This window comes from Oreochromis niloticus, linkage group LG22, assembly GCF_001858045.2.
Source record: "Oreochromis niloticus isolate F11D_XX linkage group LG22, O_niloticus_UMD_NMBU, whole genome shotgun sequence".
NCBI classification, from domain to species: Eukaryota; Metazoa; Chordata; class Actinopteri; order Cichliformes; family Cichlidae; genus Oreochromis; species Oreochromis niloticus.
Genome location: NC_031985.2, coordinates 732,644 through 750,466, shown reverse-complemented (window position 1 = coordinate 750,466; position 17,823 = coordinate 732,644). Strand labels below are relative to the sequence as shown.

Sequence of the window (17,823 nt, the reverse complement as noted above, 5' to 3'; positions counted from 1 at the left end):
CTGGGATGTGTTGAGTCAAAATAAAAGTATGTTTTAGCACAATGTAGATGAAAGGAAACTAAAACATATTTAAATGAAAGCTAATGATGATCACTTATCAGCACACTCAGCTCACCGTGGCATCGACAAACCACCACTAACAATGTATAAAATGACTTCATGAAAGAAAACCAAATTAGTTCTAACTTTATCACTGGTTCGTGAATTATTTTCACATGAACTAAGCTTTGATTAGAATAAAACAATAAAAGGCAGTAAAATAAAGACATTTGTGTCACAGCTGCAGAATAATCTCGGGGTCATTTATTGACTTCTTTGAACTTTGAACTGTTGTTTTTCAGAGTGGAATGACTGTACAGCAAACACCATGAAATATATACACATACATGTCCTGTAACATTTTAAGAAACATCTCTGAGTGAGTTAAACATCGGCCCGATGCTTTAGGTCACCATCAAGCTTCTGAATCCTTGAGTCTGGATGTCTGATCACTCTTTCTTGGCACCGTCGTTCCTAAAGCTGTGTGACGTTCCTGTCAGGGCAGCATAGATGACGGTCCTTTATTTTGAAGAAACCTCCATAAAGCGGAAGCGTCTGTCAGCGTTCTAAGGTCAGTGTGTGACATTAATTAATTAATTTTTATTTTTTAAATATATACACAAACATGTATGTGAGCATGGAGGGCACGAGCAGAGCCTTTGTGGTTACGTCGCATGGACGTCACATGGCTGCGCTGCGACTTTCAGAGTAAAAGTACCATCCCTCTCTGTCACACACACACACAGAAGAGGAGAGAAACAAACCAACATCATAAACTTAAAACAGCACACTGAACTCTAGCCTTACTTACAAATCACTAATATCATATATTTTATATAATACTAACGGATTCATGTGAGAAACTGAAAGAAGCTCTTTGAGTCTGAAATCCTTCAAACTGTTTCCAGCTCTCTGTAAACACTCAGATACTAACGTTTCCCAGCGTCTGCATTTCTGTCAACTCTTCTGTTTCTGGAGCTCGAACCTTCACATCTGACTGCGACTCTGTGTTTGTGCAGAAACATCCCTTGGCAGGCCCGAACGGAACGTTCAGCGGCTGGTTCAGGGCCGCGGGCCTCGTGTTTGACACCCTGGTCTACAGGTTTGTTTCAGAGTAAAACATGAAGCTGAGACAGCTTCGGCCTGTGACTCCAGCTGAATGTATTCATGGTTTTATTTTGTGGTTTTGTGCTGGAGTCACATGTGCAGCCTTTCAGCGGTCAGCTGAACAGGAAACAGAGACAGCGGCTTCATTCACGCTCACCGAGACTTTATTAAAGCGACATCAGATAAACAGCATGGAGATAAACATGGTATTACTGTTTGAAAAGCACTGCGTGATAAAGCACACCTGAGAGGAGAAACTGAACGAATGCCGACGAACGAACAATGACTTTGTTTGAGCACTTTGAGGTTTATTGAAGTCGAGCTGCTGGAGGTCAGGAGAATCGATCGATTTCTGTCTTCATTTCCTGGAAAACAAAAGTGAGAAAACTGAAAATGTGCTGATGGTGTCTGTGCGCTGCAGGGTGGAGGCTCGTACCTGAGAAAGCAACTACTGTAATCAGTTATTTATACTGAGGTCACATGAGCATAGCGTGCTCTGGGTCTGTGTGGGCGTCGTACCTGCAGCAGCTCTGCCTTGTTGCAGTCGTCTCTGTGTCGGTAGATGCACTGAGCGAGCCGGGCATAAAGCTTCTCCAGTGGCTCCACCTCGGCACCCTCCGTCTTGGCCACGGTTCTCCTCAGGAGCTCCTGGAAAACAGAAACCGGTTTGAGGTGGTGCCTGCAGAGGGCCGCGGGGCCCACGGCCCCTGCTTTCAGACCTGTGAGCAGCTTTTATTCATTACTGGCTGCTGGGGTGGGGGAGGGGATGCTGTGCGACTTCCTGTTTGTTTCCGGTCTGAAAGCAGCTCTTCAACCGTCGGTGCTGCAGACTGAAGATACGAGTGCACGCTCGTAAATGCGAGCAGACGGCTTCCTCCAGTCAGACGTGAGCAGATTCCTTGATGTTCAGGTTCCTAAGCGACGACTCGCTGAGAGCAGACGGAGACGATGAAGAGCTTCCTCCTCATCGTAAAAGGACAAACTCGAGGCGTCTGACCGGTAAAGCAGGACAGCCGCAGCTTCTTGTTCCCCGTGTTTGTCAAGTATACTTCACTCTGTATGTAAACTCAGACGGAGCGTCCACGTATGAAGAGTGAAACGAAGCTGGAGATGTAAATCTGCAGTTACGTTAACAGCCAGCAGGGGGCTCCAGCTGTGTCTGTGACCTCGTTAACTCTGCGTTGCTGGGTTTACGGTCACACTGAGTATTGCGTGAAGATTATTTTCTTCACGCTGATCCAGGATCTGCTCACTGATGAACGCTGACTCTAATGAACAGAACGTCACATTTTGTTCAGTCTGCGCCCCTTAAAGAGGCGAGCTGAGACTCACCTTCAGTTTGCTGCGATCGATGATCAGCGGTGGAGTTTCTTCCTGCTGCTCCGGCCTGTCCCGGATCAACACCTGCTCCAAAGTCGCCTTGTTGGGCCTCGACTCAGACTGTTTGCTCTTCTCTGAGGAGGAAGACAAGCAGAGGAAGAGGGTTTACCCTGCAGTGACTCCCACAGACGGCCATCTTTAACTCTCTGCCTTCACAGCTTAAATCAACCAGGTTACAGCAAAAGGAAATGACTGTGGAGTTTTCAGCTAACGGTAGACATAATTTCCTTAGGGATTAATAAAGTATTCTGATTTGTTAGAAAGCTGCAACACACACACACACACACACACACACACACACACACACTCTCAGTGTTTCACTCTACACACACACACAGCAGCCGTGTTATTGGTCAGATAATTTTAAAAACACCACTCAGAGCAGCGAGCAGCTACGTCACTAACTCTGAAACTCTGCACCATCGATCTGTGTTAATTATACAAACATCAAACGGACTCTCAGACACTTTGGAGCCTCGAGTGGACGTCAGAGGAACTGCAGTGTCCTCACACCTGGAGGAGGAAGCTAACAGGTCAGGTGTGATCGGCGTGATGCAGCCGTCAGATTTACAGATGCAACGCTCCGCTGTGTGTGTGTGTGTGTGTGTGTGTGTGTGTGTGTGTGTGTGTGTGTGGTATTTACAGTGTGTGCTGGACCACAGAGCCACACTCCTGTGGAAGCTTCGCATTAGCGCTCCTGCAGCGTGTTTCGTTCAGACTAAAGCAGCCGGCTCGGACACCTCAGACGCTCCTCCTGCTCGATGCCCAGAGTGCTGTGGAGCGTTGTAGCGTGAAGCAGCGGCCTGTAGAAGCTCGATCGGCAGCGGCTGCGCTCTGAAGCGGTCCAGTGAGTCGGGTTAGTACAGCGAGGCGCTCGCACTGCTCGTGCTCACGTGCACAGACCTAAGCTGTCCGCGTTCTGGCCGTTCAGCACGGTCTCCGGGCCTGGGGGCGTCTTTGATGTGCGGGTTCGACGCACGCCTGCAGGTACGCCATCAGCCAGCTGGGGATGAACTGGCTCGGCGTAGCGGTGATACCCGTTCGTAAGGACTCCGTTGTGGGCTCTCGTGATGCGGTTTGGGGTGCGATGGAACCCGCTCAGGCCGCCGTCACTGCTCTCTGATGGGCTGGATGAGCCAGCACCAGCAGACCCGTTCACCGCTCGCCGTCCAGCAGCTCTGACCTCCTCCACACTCGACTCAGAGCTGAACTTACTGGACATGGAGGAGAGGGAGGTGAAGGAGGAAGAGGAGGAGGATGGGACTGGTGGCTCCTCCTTCTTCTTCTTGGGTTTCTTAATGACGCCGGTGCTCCACTTGGACTTTCGGGGCCGCCTGTAACGTTTCTTCTTACGAGCTGGAAAAGAGAAGTGAGGAGGGGGTGGAGTGGGGAGGAGGAAGAGTAAAGGTCATTGGAGAGAAAGGTCACTTCTCGTCCTCTCTGGCTCTTCCTGTCCTCGCCTGCCCTGCAGCTCTCACGTTTGAGCAAACACTGGCTTCCTGCTCTCGCTGCTTTCGTTTTCACCGAGACGCTTTTAAAAGCAGCTTTTTGCTGCAGCAGCCGAAAGAAGCGCCAAACTTTCTGTTCATCAGACGTGTCACAGCGTGAGACAAACCCGGAGCCTCAGTCCTGCTGCGAGTCTGTGAATCCATCGTTAACATGACGACTTCTGATTTACTTTCATTTGCTCGAAAAGCTGCTCTGAGGAGGCGATCCCAAGGAAAAAAACGGATTTCTGTAGATCCAGAGCCGAGGAGACGAATTAGGTGATCAGCTCGCTGGCTGACAGACGACTTTAAAACTGATTCATTGCTTAAGGTTTTTATAAAGTTTGATGGTTACATTCTTATAAAATTGACTGTTTTTGTGATTTAAATGTAATCTTTTTGTCATTTTGTGAAAGAGGCTGAGTTTTGAGAACTTCTGAAGAATATTTTTGGAGCAGCCTGATGTCCTAACGTTTGGTACGTGAGTCCAGACTCTGAAACAGGAAGTGAAACTGGTGGAACAACGCTGCACTCATCAAATGTCACTCCTCTCTCACGGACCAATTAAAAGTAGGGGCGGGGCTTATCAGCACTGCTAACAGTGGCTGAGGAGAACCTGACGGGTGGTTGACGGCTCACTGGTGAACACCCTGACCCTGACGTGATGTCTGCTGGTTTGCTCTCACGTCACTCGTATTTCTAACAGTTTTGTTAAGCAGCTGCTGACGTCTGTGACTAACAGTACGCAGAGCGTCTGAGCCTGAGCCGGCCCCCATGGTCCTATTTTAAAAAACACCAGATAAGTTAAATTTGTCCCGTGCTGTTTCAGTTCAGGAGTGAACTTACGTTGGAGAGCGTTTCTGGAGAACGCCGAGCCGCAGACGCCATCGGCCTCCTGCGGGTTGGCCTCGATCAGAGCTGTCACCAAAATAAAAGTCTTAATATGAAGTTTGACTGTACACTGTTAGCAGCAGCTGGATGAGGTGTGAACATCTGGCTGAGTTTCACCTCTGTGGATGCGCGACTCTCTGATCTCCTCACAGACTCTCTCGAAGTCTTCGTCCAGCTCATCTCTGATGATGGCGCGGACCGTGTCCTTCAGGGCGCATGCTCGGTGACGGATGTTGCGGTCTGACACACACACACACACACACACACACACACAGTAAAACGTACTGTGTATTAGGTTTTTTATCACCTCTCCGCAGCAGGCAGGTGAGTCCAGGTGAGAAATCTGCTTCTGTTTAGTTCGTCTCTCCTCAAACAGACGCAGACGAACAGAAAAGGATTTTTTTTTTCACCCAACAGCTGAATTTATAGCCCCACCCACTGTGAAAATGTTTCCACCTGGAGACGCCTGCTCCGTCTGTCTCATACAGACAGCAGAAGAAGAAGAAGATAAAGAAAAGGAAGGAGACTGTGGGGCAGAGGACAAACTAAGAGAACGGTCATGGGTGAGGTCGTCTCACCCATGGGGTCACTGTCAGGGTTGTACTCGAGAGCGTTCTTCCAGATGAGGTCAGCGTCCGCCATGAACTCGCCGATGGTGATGTACTTGTGTTCGTCGATGTTGGTGAGCAGGGTGGAGAGGTCCATGGGCTTCTTAATCACCATCAGATAGTCGGGGACCTGGAGGAGAGGAAGGAGGAGGAGGAGGAGGAGGAGAGTTTCTGCTGATGGTGTTTGGTTTGGCCACTCGGGGGCAGCAGAGAAAAATACTCTGGGCTGACTCACAGATCGAGCAGGCACATTTCTTTTTCATTACCGTACTCATGATGTGAAGCAGCATGACGTTTCCTCGGCGTGCTGATGGGAAACTAAAATCTGATTCAGTGACTTCAAATAACCTCCTGGATTTGTTCCAACATTCAGTTCTATTCAATTTTGTCTATATAGCACTAAATCACGACATCGGTTGCCTCAAGGTGCTTTAATTGGTAACAATAAGGACCTAAAATAATACAAAGAAAACAGAGAAAAGTCCACAATCAGACGACCTCCTATGAACAAGGACTTTGGCGACAGCGGGGAGGAAAAACTCCCTTTTAACAGGAAGAAACCTCCAGCGGGCTCAGCTAAGATGACTGCTGACCTGTGAGTCTGGTCTTGCAATCTGACCTCATCAACCTGCACTGAATCTGCCGCACGCTTTTTTAATAACTTGTACGGCGTGGAGCTGGGAGGAAGACGTGAACTGGCAGATGTCGGCGTGTCTTTCTCTCAAACACTCACCTCCTCGATGTCGACCGGTTTGGTGAAGGCTTTGAAGCGGCGGTCCAGAGACAGGCGCTCGGTGATGTTTCGCAGGAAGAGACGGAGCTCTCGCAGCACGTCCTCCTCCTGCTCCTCTAGGTGGAGGCGCTCTTGCTCCGACATTTTGTGAGGAGGAGGCGGTGGAGCCAGGGGGAGGACCTCCATTGCCTGAGATACTGAGAGAGGAGGAGGAAGAGGAAAGAGTGAGCAATCCATCACACTCTGGGCTTAACAACCGCAGCGTGAAGACGGAGTCACACACATGTTTTTCTCTTGGAGGGAGGGGCCTCAGCCGCCTGGTTCAGAATGAGATCCTGGAAGAAGCTGGTCCTCTCCTGCTGGGTGGGAACTCTGAGGACGCAGACCTCCCCGTAGTCCTCCCGGAACAGGCTCTGAATCTGGGAGCAGCACAGCATCAAAGATAAAAACCTCTAAAACCTCCACGCACAGGGACACAGCTGAGGGACACAGTAAAGATAAAGCTTCAGTTCTCACCTCTGGGTCCAGCTGCTGAAAGGACACGCTGCAGGTGGCGAGGAGGAGGATGGGAGAGAAGGACGGGATACTGCCCAGCAGGCTGAGGAAGGATGCCCTCAGGGCCGGCCCTGCAGTGTCCCACCACTGCTGGATGTGCGGGATGTAGAGAATGCTGGGAGACGTCCGCTTGGCCTCACAGAATACCTGATCAGGGGAAAGGTCAAAGTTCACATCCTGAGACTGAAGTTCAGCATAGACAGTCTGCTTTAAATAATTAAAAACATTAAGGTCAGAAAGAACCACAGAGCCGCCTGTCAAAACTTCTAAAATGATTAAATGAAGTTTTTATGAAGTGTGTTTATGTTTGTGTGCACATGCGTGTCCACCTGTAGATGCACATGTCTGGAGGAGTCACCTGTGCACAGGCTTCCTCTGGCGAGGTGCTGCTAACGCCAAACAGCACCGCTGAGTCCAGGCTGTGGACGGTGAAACGCTCCAAAGCGTGCAGGATGGCGGGAGCCAGGTGGGAGGTTTGACCGGCGCCAGGACGACCTGCCAGCATGATCCTGGGGCGGTGAGACGTCGGCTGTTTGACGGCACTCCTACAGGAGGTCGGGGAGAGGATCAGAGAATGCCGAGGGGGAGATAATCGATGAGAGCATGCAGTGTTTATAGAGACCATCCCAGTTTTCCACATGACCAGCTGAACACATAAATCATGTACACGTATAAATCATATCCTGCGATACTGCGACGCAGTGTTTGCCGCGGCACCTTTACTGCACTTTAACACACAGAACACTGCGGCACAGAATCTAAACTCGGTTCACAGGATTCGGTGAAAATGTGGCGCTTTGATCCAGTTTTAGACTCGGTTTCTGTTACCATGGTGATTCACTTCATAGTCACGCCCCTCAGGTATGGATGAAGGCTCACCTGAAGAAGTGCAGGAAGTTTTTGTTCTTGGAGGGTTTGGAGATGCTGGGGCCCTCGTCTTCTTCAAACATCAGAGTGTCGTCGAGAATACCCGAGGTCAGGTCTGACACAGGAAACAGGAAGTTTGTAAACAGGAAGTGATGTGTAGACACAGCAGAACTTTTGCCTCTGACTCACCTGGCTCCCTCTTCCTCTTCATGCCCTCCTCAGCATGTGGAAACATCCTCTGCAGGGCACCAAGGATTTCTTGCAGGGCGCTGCCTAGAAGCGGGTGGACCACAGGGGACAGAGGTTTGGCCGGGGAGGCGGCAGAGCGGTGCGAGGCAGGCGACATCTTCTTCATGGCTGCCGCAAAGTCGCAGCTGCTGACGGCGATGGAGGAGACGTCCAGCAGGAGCTTCTGGGACGTGCCGTAGATCTGCGGGTAGCGTCGGCGCAGAGCGCACAATGCCGCCTCAGTGCACACCGCCCTGATATCAGCGCCACAGTAACCTGAGAGGGACGGAGGCTCAGGTTACCAAAAACAATAAATAACTACATTTTCCTGGGACAAAAAAAAGCTGCTGCCATTTTTCTCACCGACACATTTTTCTGACAGTTCATCGAGAAAGTCTTCAGATGGAGGAGGTTTCCACTGCCGAGTGTGGATCTTCAGAATGTCTTTACGGGCCTGAAACACACACACACACACACACACACACACGCACACACGCACACACACACACGGACGCACGCACACACACACGCACACGGACGCACGCACACACACACGCGCACACATGCACACACACACACACACGGACGCACGCACACACACGCACACACACACACACGCCTAAATTAAGGTCCCTGCTGCAGTTCCTCTGATGTCCAGCAGAGGCTCCATAGACTCACATGTTAAAACTTTACAGCAGAAACAAACACGTTTACATCCTGATCCTGAAACAATCACTTCCTTTCATCACAACCGTGCTGTTAGATTTTTTAACACCAGCCCACATGGACGCTGCACAGATTATGGATGCAGCTTAAAATATATATAATCTAATAAAGTAAAGAGTCACCTCTCTGTCGGGAAGGCCGAACAGGAATTCGCGGTCGAAGCGTCCGGGACGCCGCAGCGCGGGGTCGATGGAGTCGAGCCGGTTTGTGGCTCCGATCACGACGACCTCCCCTCGACTGTCGAGCCCGTCCATCAGAGCGAGGAGCGTCGACACGATGGAGCTGCGAGGATTTCCATTTATTTAGTCTGGCACATGTTTCCTTTTCTTTGTGTCAGGAATCGTTTTACAAACGTTTACAAACAGATTATCACTAATCTACAGCGGCGGCAGCGCCTCTGACCTGTTACACTGGATCTCAAACTCTGACACCACTGAGGTGACACGTGTGTGAGGAGCTGAAACTGACCTGTGGATCTGGTCCTGCCTGCTGGATCGGACCGGAGCCAGACCGTCGATCTCATCGAAGAAGATGATGGACGGACGCATCTGATACGCCTGAGGACCACACACACACACACACACACACACAATCATTTTAAACCTGTTCATGATGAATTAAATGAATTTAAATTCACAGGTTTTGTTTAATGAGTTTGATTTAAAGGTTTCTAACACAGCAGACACAATAAGAGCAGACACTGTCAGAGTACTAAAGTGTTGCTGACACAAACAGATGTATATGCAGACATAGGTCACAGTGTCTGTGCTCAGAGAAGCAGCTTTCTCTCCTCTGCTCAGTCTCATTGAACTCACTCAAATCATATTTCATGCTTCAGTATGACTCAGGTGAACGTTTACCTGCTCAAACAGCAGCCGCAGCTGCCGCTCTGACTCGCCCACCCACTTGCTGAGGACGTCGGCTCCCTTCCTCATGAAGAAGGACACCTTCCTGTTGCCATGGCTACACTCGTTGGCCAGCGCCCGTGCAACCAGCGTCTTCCCCGTCCCGGGAGGGCCGTAAAACAGACACCCTCTGCAGAGAGACGCAGGTGGAGCGTGTTCACTATGTGTACTCGGCTTTACTGTGTAATCCATCTTAAAAACATGAAGTCCAACCTTTGACCTCTGCCCACTCACATCATTCAGTCTCATGTTTCCTCTGAGCTGCAGTCTCAGCAGGACTCAGTAACTACTACAGCACACATTTACCTTTGTGAGAAGGTAAACTCATCATGTCCCCACATCAAACGTCACTCACCTCTGAAGGTTTCTTTATATATTTATAATCTGGGGTACACAAGCGTGTATTCATATCTTTGTGGGGACCAAAATTCTGGTACCAAAGAGTTTGAAGGCATTTTTGAGACTCAAATGTGGTTTTAGTGTCAGGGTTACAGTTAGGTTATGGTTAGGGTAGGGAAAGCATGATGTCTATTAGATGTCCCTACAAAACATGAATACCTGACGTGTGTGTGCGTGTGTGTGTGTGTGTGTGTGTGTCACCTGGGAGGCTGAATCTTGAAGTTGTCAAAGACCTCGGGGTAGAGAAGGGGGAAGACGACCATCTCCTTCAGAGCTGAGATGTGACCTGACAGACCCCCAATACTGTCAAAACCCACCTGAGGAAGGAAGGAAGGAAAGGATGGATATAACAGGATCAGGTGGAGGACAAAACAACACAATGAGAAGATTTTTCTGTGAATCATGTGTAAAACGTGGTCACAGGAGAACACATCTAAGGTTTAATCTCACAGATTGGTCGATGGCCATGGGATCGATGTCCGCCAGGCCCGCTCCTGCAGCCATCTTGTCGTTGCGGGTTCGCAAAAGGTTGCCAGTACGCAGGCTGAGTGGGAGACAGCTGAGAGCGAGAGACAAGTCTCAGTAATACAGGCAGCAATCCACATCTAATCTACTCCATACGCCTCATGGTTCACAGTTTAAAAGCATTGACGACGGACAATGTATCAGGAAGTGGTTTGATGATCCAATCAGATTGGCTGTCTCTGACCTGTCAGGGGCCTCCTCCTCCTCTTCATCATCAGAGTCTTCATCAGACTGTTTGGACCAGGCGCTCTTAGTGGGTCTGCAGGAAGAAACAAAGAGACCTGAGTGTGACGGATGAAGGTGAAGGATCCGACAGGTGAAGTTTTGGTAATGATGATAAGATCTCAGTTTTTCCTGTAGTGAAGGCGGTGATTTTACATCACCGACCCCTGGACCGTGTTTATGCTGTTGGAGCATTTTTAATGACATCAGCTGACCAACAGCATGGCTGCTGTGAGGTTACTGCACTAACAGGGCTGAGCTGCAGTTTGGGGAAATTGTAGGATTTTAAAAGCAAGTTTGTAAAGGTTTTAAAAGCCAGTGATGTCACAGTATACACATCAGTCTATGGTGGCCCCTCAGGATCAAACTGATACAGACACATTTGTGAGGGAAAATGAATAAAAACAAGAATGCAGAAAAATGTGACCTGAGTTTTTCGAGGGTTTAGCCTGTACAGCTAACCTGCTTCAGACTACATCATACATCAGCGTTCAGCTGTGTCCTGCTTTACATGAAGGAGAGAGGAAAGGCGTGTCCACGCTCTGACCTGAAGGCTGCTCTGTGGGTCGTGTTTGCTCCTGAGGCGCTGATCCGGAAGGTTCCTCTCAGGAAGTCTAATCGATACCAGAGAATACAAAATCATCAGAGCTGGAGCTTCAGTAAGTTTCAAGTGTGTGATTTTATTTTTCTCCTGAAGAACCCGTTTTTCACCGATTTGTATTCTTTTAGGGTTTTAATTGTATTACTCAGCATGTACAGACGGCGTGTTTGGAGCGCCGTACTGACCGCTGGTCGGGCCTTGGTACAGCGACGAGGCTCGGCTCAGTTTGGCATCAACATTGTGGCTGATGCTGCAGTTGCTGTCTTCATCTGCTGTTAGGGCCTGCCTGCTGTCCTCGTCAAAGCCCGCCCCTGGAGACACCAGAGAAGACGTTTTTACCACCACGTCTCCCTCTCGTCATCATTCCTCTGCTCCTAAACATCTGCACTGACCTCGGCTGTCCTCGCTGTCGCTGAGCTCTCCTCGTAGTGGGACCGGTGTTTTACTCCTCTGGGCTTTAGAATAGATCTTCTGCAAATGTATTATTAGGTGTGTAAAAATCAGGTAATCATTCCTCTGTTTATCAAAATAACACATTTCTTCATCTGATTAAAGTGACCAACGTGACAACGAGGGATGGGACTGTTTTTGGACATTTCACAGATCAGTTAACTCGTTACTGAGGAACATTTCAGAACCGCTAATATAAAGACAAACTCCCACTCTGGACACGGAGCTGTGGGCCTGTGTGATGTCACAGCTCTGACACTTTTCAAAGTCCACCTGTTCTGCTCGTTTCCAGCTCCATGTTTGTGTTCTAACCGTGACCCCTAATGAGGATGCAGGTTAGCACTGATTGATATGTCACAGCGTGGTAAATATGTTAAACGGTCACCTCGGCAACCAGAGCCTCGAATGTCCGCTAGCGGCCAACCGTGAGCTACAAAGTGATGATAGGTGGACTGACATTAGACTGGACCAGAGTGCCTTAGAATAACACGCAGTTTAAAGTAATCCTTATTATTCTGGGCCTTGCAGCCCCTCAGGTCATCGTCCGTCAAGGTGTTGTAGCTCCTCCCCCTTTAAGGTGCACTTTAGGATTACACAGACATTACACAGATCCATGAGTAGAAGAAAACTTGACCAAACTGAGAGTTTTGAGCAAACTGAGCTTTTGGTTCACTGTGATTACTGCACATACAACAAACTCATTATTAGAAACCCGACTGATGTGAACATCCACGGCTGGGACAGAAGATCTGTGTGAGCTGCTGTTGTCCTCTGACAGGATGTAGAGCACATGCCACACTTCACACACTCTGATTATGAACGTCTCAACGACTTTTGCTATTTATCGTACTGTTTATTTTAATCTTTGTGTACAGCGCTTTGTGACTACCTGTCTATGAAAAGCGCTTTACTTACTTACTTTTACTCTCATTGTTTTACTCATTCAGAGCAGGAGAAACTCCATCTGAGGAGGAAATATGAACGTGTGAACACAAAAATAAGGGCTGGTGCTTGTCGGCTGCTTTCCAATATGGTGCCAGCTGATAGAGACGTTGCCCCCTCCCCACAAGCGGCGAGCAGAGGGAGGGGGGCAGGGTGCAGCCGGGTCCACCGCCCTCATAAAGACCTGATAAGAGAGGCAGCGCCCACCAAGACGGCGGCCTCAGCTGAGGGTTTACAGCTGACTCGGGATGTAAACAAACTTTATTCTCAGTGTTGATTATCAGTGTGAAAACAAACACAGCTCCACGGCAACAGTGACGCCACAAAGCGCACACACGTGTGTGCCTTCATAAACACTGCAGCTGCATTAGATGTTTATGCTGCAGTGCAGTCTGGGTAATGATGCCAAAAGGCTGCAGTGAGGGAAACATGTCCTCTGTTCAGTGTTTTCTATTTGATCCTTAAAAAAATGACTCAGACAGTTTGTGATAATGGAGACGATCACAGACGATCACAGTGACCCCAGAACAGCTGGTGACCAGCGCACAGCTGTCTGTATCTGAGCAGACTGTTCAGGCCGATGTCACTCCTAGTTAATGGGGTCGCGACCTTTGATGACCTCTGACTCGTGGCAGAAAATACTTGGCACAGCTCTACTCACTCCTTCCGTGTTGTTACTGAGCCGCCTCTTCTTCTTCATGCTGTCCATCCTGTTCAAGACCGACCTGGCGGCGCTGCAGAGAGAACAGCGTGGACGTCACCATGATTCAATCAGATAAAGATCAGTGCAAACATGGCGGAGGACCACATGTGGCCTCATTCATCACATCACTCTGAGCTTCTCAGGTTAAACTTCAGACTTTTAATGTATCAAAGACATCAGTGAAGCCGGCAGGGACGATAAAACACAGAGCTGCTGTTCTGTGTGCTTCTTTCTTTGGCTGTCTCAGTGTTAACAATCAAAGTGTCACTGATGGCATCATAACCTGAACTCATCTCAGTTCCTATGTCACTGCTTTTACTGCACGTCCATCACCTCACATGTAAGGGGGATTTTCTTACTTGGTGCTGATGCCGTCGAACATGTTGGAGGCCTCGTACCTGCTCGTCACTTTGGTCAGCCTCGTGCTTCTCCTCAGCCGGCCACCTGACACACACACACACACACACACACACACACACACGCACACACACACGCACACACACACGCACGGGGGAGAAACTGTAACCTTTAATTCCTGAGCTCGTGTTTCCAACAGATTCTGGACTGTTTTACATTAAGAGGTGTTTCTAATGTTGTGTCCAATGCATCTTCAATAAGAAGTCATAATATTAGAGACGTGCAGGTACACAGCACTGATGAGTAAAACCACCAATGAAGCTCAGCACAGACACATAACTGTAAATATTTTAAATACTAAAATTTACCTTTTTAATTACATATTAAAACTGTTTTCCCTCATAAACATATAAAATATCAGGACCCGAGCACTTCGAATGATGCTCTACATAAATAAATATTCAGAGAAATGCTGGGGTTTTTTTTGTGGTCTTGCGCTGTTCCTGTGTGAGATGTTTTCCTGTCTTTGTGCATAAAGTTTAATAAATAGTAATAATAATAGATTGCATTAATAAAGTGCACAGTGTAAACCTTTCACATCTTCCTGTTAGTGTTGTTTTTCTCACCTGAACGCTTCTGGAGCCGCTGAGATTTCCTGCCAACACAAAACAAATGTCAGTGACAGTAAAATGAAAGATTCACATCACACACTCGTGAACCACAGTTAGAGCTGGTTTAAAAGCACCGTTCACATCTTTATCCTGTGGCCTGCAGTTGGATTGTTTCTGAGCGCAGATGTAAAGAGGCGAGGATGTAAACATTTCTGACAAGACACACACTTCCTCCTGCACGCCGACACAGGTGCCATGATGAATTTTAATCGCCCGGCTAATCATTTTAGCTCTGAGCATGCTCAGTAAAACAGCTTTAACTGGTGACTTTTGTCTGACCTGATGACGGTTCCCGCTGCTTTCTCATCTTCGTCCTCGGGTGTTTCAGAATCAGTGAGGTTCTGCTCTTCATCCTCAGATTTAAATACCTGAGGAAGATTTGAGAGATCGGGTCACTCGCACTCATTTGGAGGCGCATACAGCACCACACGTGATACAAGAATCACAGGCAGTTTTACACTCAGTGAGCTTCACACGACTTTAGCCATAAGACCAGAGGGGTATTTTACACCTGTCATATGACCAGGAAACGTGCTGCACCATGTGACCTTACAGTGGTTTACATGAGGCTGATGTAAAGTTAAGAAAAATAAAATAAGAGAGTGACCCGCTCAGAGCCAGCTGAATGTCCGGTACTTTGTGAATGACAGTTAAAGATGACCCTGACGTCACATGCAGGTAGAAGGAGAGCGCTCATGTGTGTGAGGAGGCAGCTGTGAGCCGCTTCTCTGTGCGGCTGAGCTCAGAATAAACTAGTAAAATATCTGCAGTGTAATTAAAAAACGTTTAGTTTCCGATTTAAACCCCAACACTATTGATAATATCTGGAAGGTTTTTAAAAAAAAATATTTATAATAATAATGATAAAAATATGGTTACTTTTCTTTTAAATGTAATTTATACATTTAATTTGTTTTTTTAAACGTATTTCTTTCCATTTCGTTCTCAGAGACTAAACTTCGCTCTCACTCGGCGGCCATCTTTAAACGCCACAGGGTTTTTATTTATTACCTGGACTTTTACTAAAGCTCGTTAAAGCAGAGCGAGTCAAACCAGGGGCCTGTTCTTCGTACCTCGCTTACTACATCCAAGATCAAATCATCGCGCCAACTTTGAGCTCGCTAATCCGGTTCTCCGAACACACCTGTTGTTGACGATTAGTACAGCTGGATGAAGTAATCTGAGATCACTGGGTGGCTTAAAAGGGGCTACGCATCCATAGTAGAAACATTGATCGGCAACCCTTTGATTGGTCGGCGAAGATGTCGAAGGCGCGCGCTCAGTATTTTTCGGCAGCAGAGCAAGAACTCTTGATTGAGGGATTTCAGGAGTTTCAGAGTTTAATTAAAACGCAAGGGAACACTGCAAAGGCTGCAAAAGCAAGGAGAGAGGGCTGGCAGAAAGTTGCTGACAAATTAAACTCGTAAGTAATTTATTATATTATATTACATTATATCCTCTTTCACATTAGAGCCACAACAGGACCCACTAGAACATGGGAACAAGTAAAAGTGAAATATAAGAATATTCTACAGAATGGTAATATTTATCACTTATATTGCTTTTAGTCTATGACAAGAGACCCTGGAATAATCTGTTTGTTTGTTTATAACAGCAACCAAGAAAAGGGCAGAGCAAATAAAGACAGGTGGTGGTCCTGCACCCCCTCGTCACACCCCTTTTTGTACTGTGACATTTATTGACATTGTGGGGTTTTTTGTGTGTAGTTTGACATAACACTCCATCACTTTTACCTGTTCCCATGCAAGGGGTGACAGAAGCATGCATATATATATATATATATATATATATATGAGAGAGAGTGAGAGTGTTAAGTAAATAATACCCTCACGGGAGAATCGATATCTCTCTATGAGCACACCGTCGCGCTGAGCTAAAGGATCCTGTCTATCCCGCAATATACGCTAAATTCTGTAAACTCTCCTTATCAATCTTGCACCTTCCTTGCTCGCGTACAAACGGACAGGACATGGCTGCGACAGACTTCCCAAATCCACCTTCGCTTTTATAGTCGTGGTCTCTCATCTTGATTACACGAAGTGTTTTACTATTACTACTCTAAAATATGAATTACATCTGAAATAATCAAATACATGAAATAGAATGATTAATAGTACATTTCCCTTTTTTTAGGAAATGACCTGTATGTATCTGTATGAAATCAATAAAAGAATCAAATACTGCATTATCTTTAGTTACATTGATAATATTTATTTATGGACAAACAGTGGAGAAATATCGCTGTTGCTTTCGTATAAATGAAGCGGACATACCTGAGTGGCCGCGATCTAATCCTGTTTACATAAAGTAAGCCTGCTCCCGAGCAGGTTTACGCTTACGGATCTGTTGCTATGACAGCAAGTCCCAGATGAGCTTCGGAGAACCGAACGATCCAAGATCACGCGAAATCGTCAACAATCAAATCCGGCTAACTTACTTAGCGAGGTACGAAGAACGGACCCCAGGAGGAAACTCCAACTGTTTACTGATTTTTACCTAAATAAGTTTAAAAAGCTGCCCCCCGGTCCTCTCCCGGTCAGTTTAACGTTTTCCTCCCTCCGGTTAAACTGACGGTCATTTAAACGTCGCCGTGAGTTGAACCTGACACACCGAACACGGACACACTCACATCGGACCGTCCGGACTCTTGAGTCCGGGGAGCCTTCTTCCTCCTCCGGGTCTTTATCACAGATCGTGCCGGGTTCCCGGTGCTCGTGCTCGGCCCGTTTCTCCGGTCCGCGTCCCCTCTGCCTCGGAGCGTCACCATGGTAACGACGCAGGCATAAGCTAACGAGGTTAGCCTTAACGACAAAAATAAAGAAAAAACTCCGAAGAAACTGAGACCTCCGAGTGTCCGCCGGCTGTTTGTTCCCCAAGAGCGTCTCCGACCGTGGAGGCTCAGCTGACGCTACCACACACCCAAACACGAGCTCAATAAGCCGACAGACCGCACAGCTACACGGCTGTGGTTCAAACGCGAGGGTTCTGCCGCCGCCTGCTGACGTCATGCCGTAATGCGCGTGGTGCGTAAACTTACAACAACAACAACAACAACAACAACAACAACAACAACAACAATAATAATAATAATAATAATAATAATAATAATAATAATAATAATAGAGATGTTTTCAAAGCTCTGTCCTGTCAGCAGCTGTTTAACTGTGTGATGACTCTCAGAAGGATCGATCTGCGGCTGTTTGCTTTATCAGTGAAGATAAATAATTCTTTTAGTGAATACAAATCCAGTTTCTCTCCCCTCTGTTCTCAAACAACCAGTAATAATGGTTAAATTAAGAAATCTACTTGGAACCTGAAGTTTTCAATTAAAATAAAAAGTTAATGCTTCAAACTGTAACATTTAAGATGCGCAACAATGAAATAGAAATAATTTTGCTTAGTTTTT

General features: G+C 47.5%; 1 protein-coding gene across 7 annotated transcripts; it reads right to left on the bottom strand.

The window, feature by feature from the left end:
* Window positions 1–281: 281 nt before the first annotated feature.
* LOC100707240 (ATPase family AAA domain-containing protein 2) lies at window positions 282–17,423 on the bottom strand. 7 transcript variants are annotated; one of them, XR_003215758.1, is made up of 29 exons: window positions 17,047–17,422; window positions 14,676–14,764; window positions 14,352–14,380; window positions 13,728–13,812; window positions 13,327–13,399; window positions 11,666–11,744; window positions 11,459–11,584; window positions 11,220–11,286; window positions 10,635–10,709; window positions 10,376–10,484; window positions 10,127–10,242; window positions 9,482–9,656; window positions 9,090–9,178; window positions 8,744–8,903; window positions 8,259–8,349; window positions 7,857–8,171; window positions 7,680–7,782; window positions 7,159–7,345; window positions 6,762–6,947; window positions 6,529–6,664; window positions 6,246–6,442; window positions 5,483–5,642; window positions 5,022–5,144; window positions 4,860–4,931; window positions 3,430–3,882; window positions 2,479–2,600; window positions 1,666–1,794; window positions 1,391–1,511; window positions 282–605 (listed from the first exon to the last, which is right to left on the bottom strand). XR_003215758.1 is itself a non-coding variant. In XM_005464980.3 (28 exons), exons 1-28 carry the CDS (start codon window positions 17,182–17,184, stop codon window positions 1,479–1,481), a joined length of 3,678 nt encoding a protein of 1,225 aa, XP_005465037.1. In that variant the 5' UTR covers window positions 17,185–17,423; the 3' UTR covers window positions 1,289–1,478. The 7 variants fall into 7 exon arrangements, 5 of the variants coding, with proteins under 5 accessions (XP_005465037.1, XP_005465038.2, XP_025757835.1 ...); XM_005464980.3 differs by lacking the exon at window positions 282–605 and having other exon boundaries at window positions 1,289–1,511; window positions 13,767–13,812; window positions 17,047–17,423; XM_005464981.4 differs by lacking the exon at window positions 282–605 and having other exon boundaries at window positions 1,289–1,511.
* Between the last annotated feature and the right edge of the window lie 400 nt (window positions 17,424–17,823).

What these genes read in the sequence shown, in the direction of transcription:
- LOC100707240 (XM_005464981.4), bottom strand. Translation starts at nt 17,184, where the DNA reads ATGGTGACGCTCCGAGGCAGAGGGGACGCGGACCGGAGAAACGGGCCG. An exon ending in AAGAGTCCGGACGGTCCGAT is followed by an intron (nt 14,765 to 17,046) that starts GTGAGTGTGTCC and finishes AATCTTCCTCAG; the next exon opens with GTATTTAAATCTGAGGATGA. An exon ending in TCGGCCTTCCCGACAGAGAG is followed by an intron (nt 8,350 to 8,743) that starts GTGACTCTTTAC and finishes TGTGTGTTTCAG; the next exon opens with GCCCGTAAAGACATTCTGAA.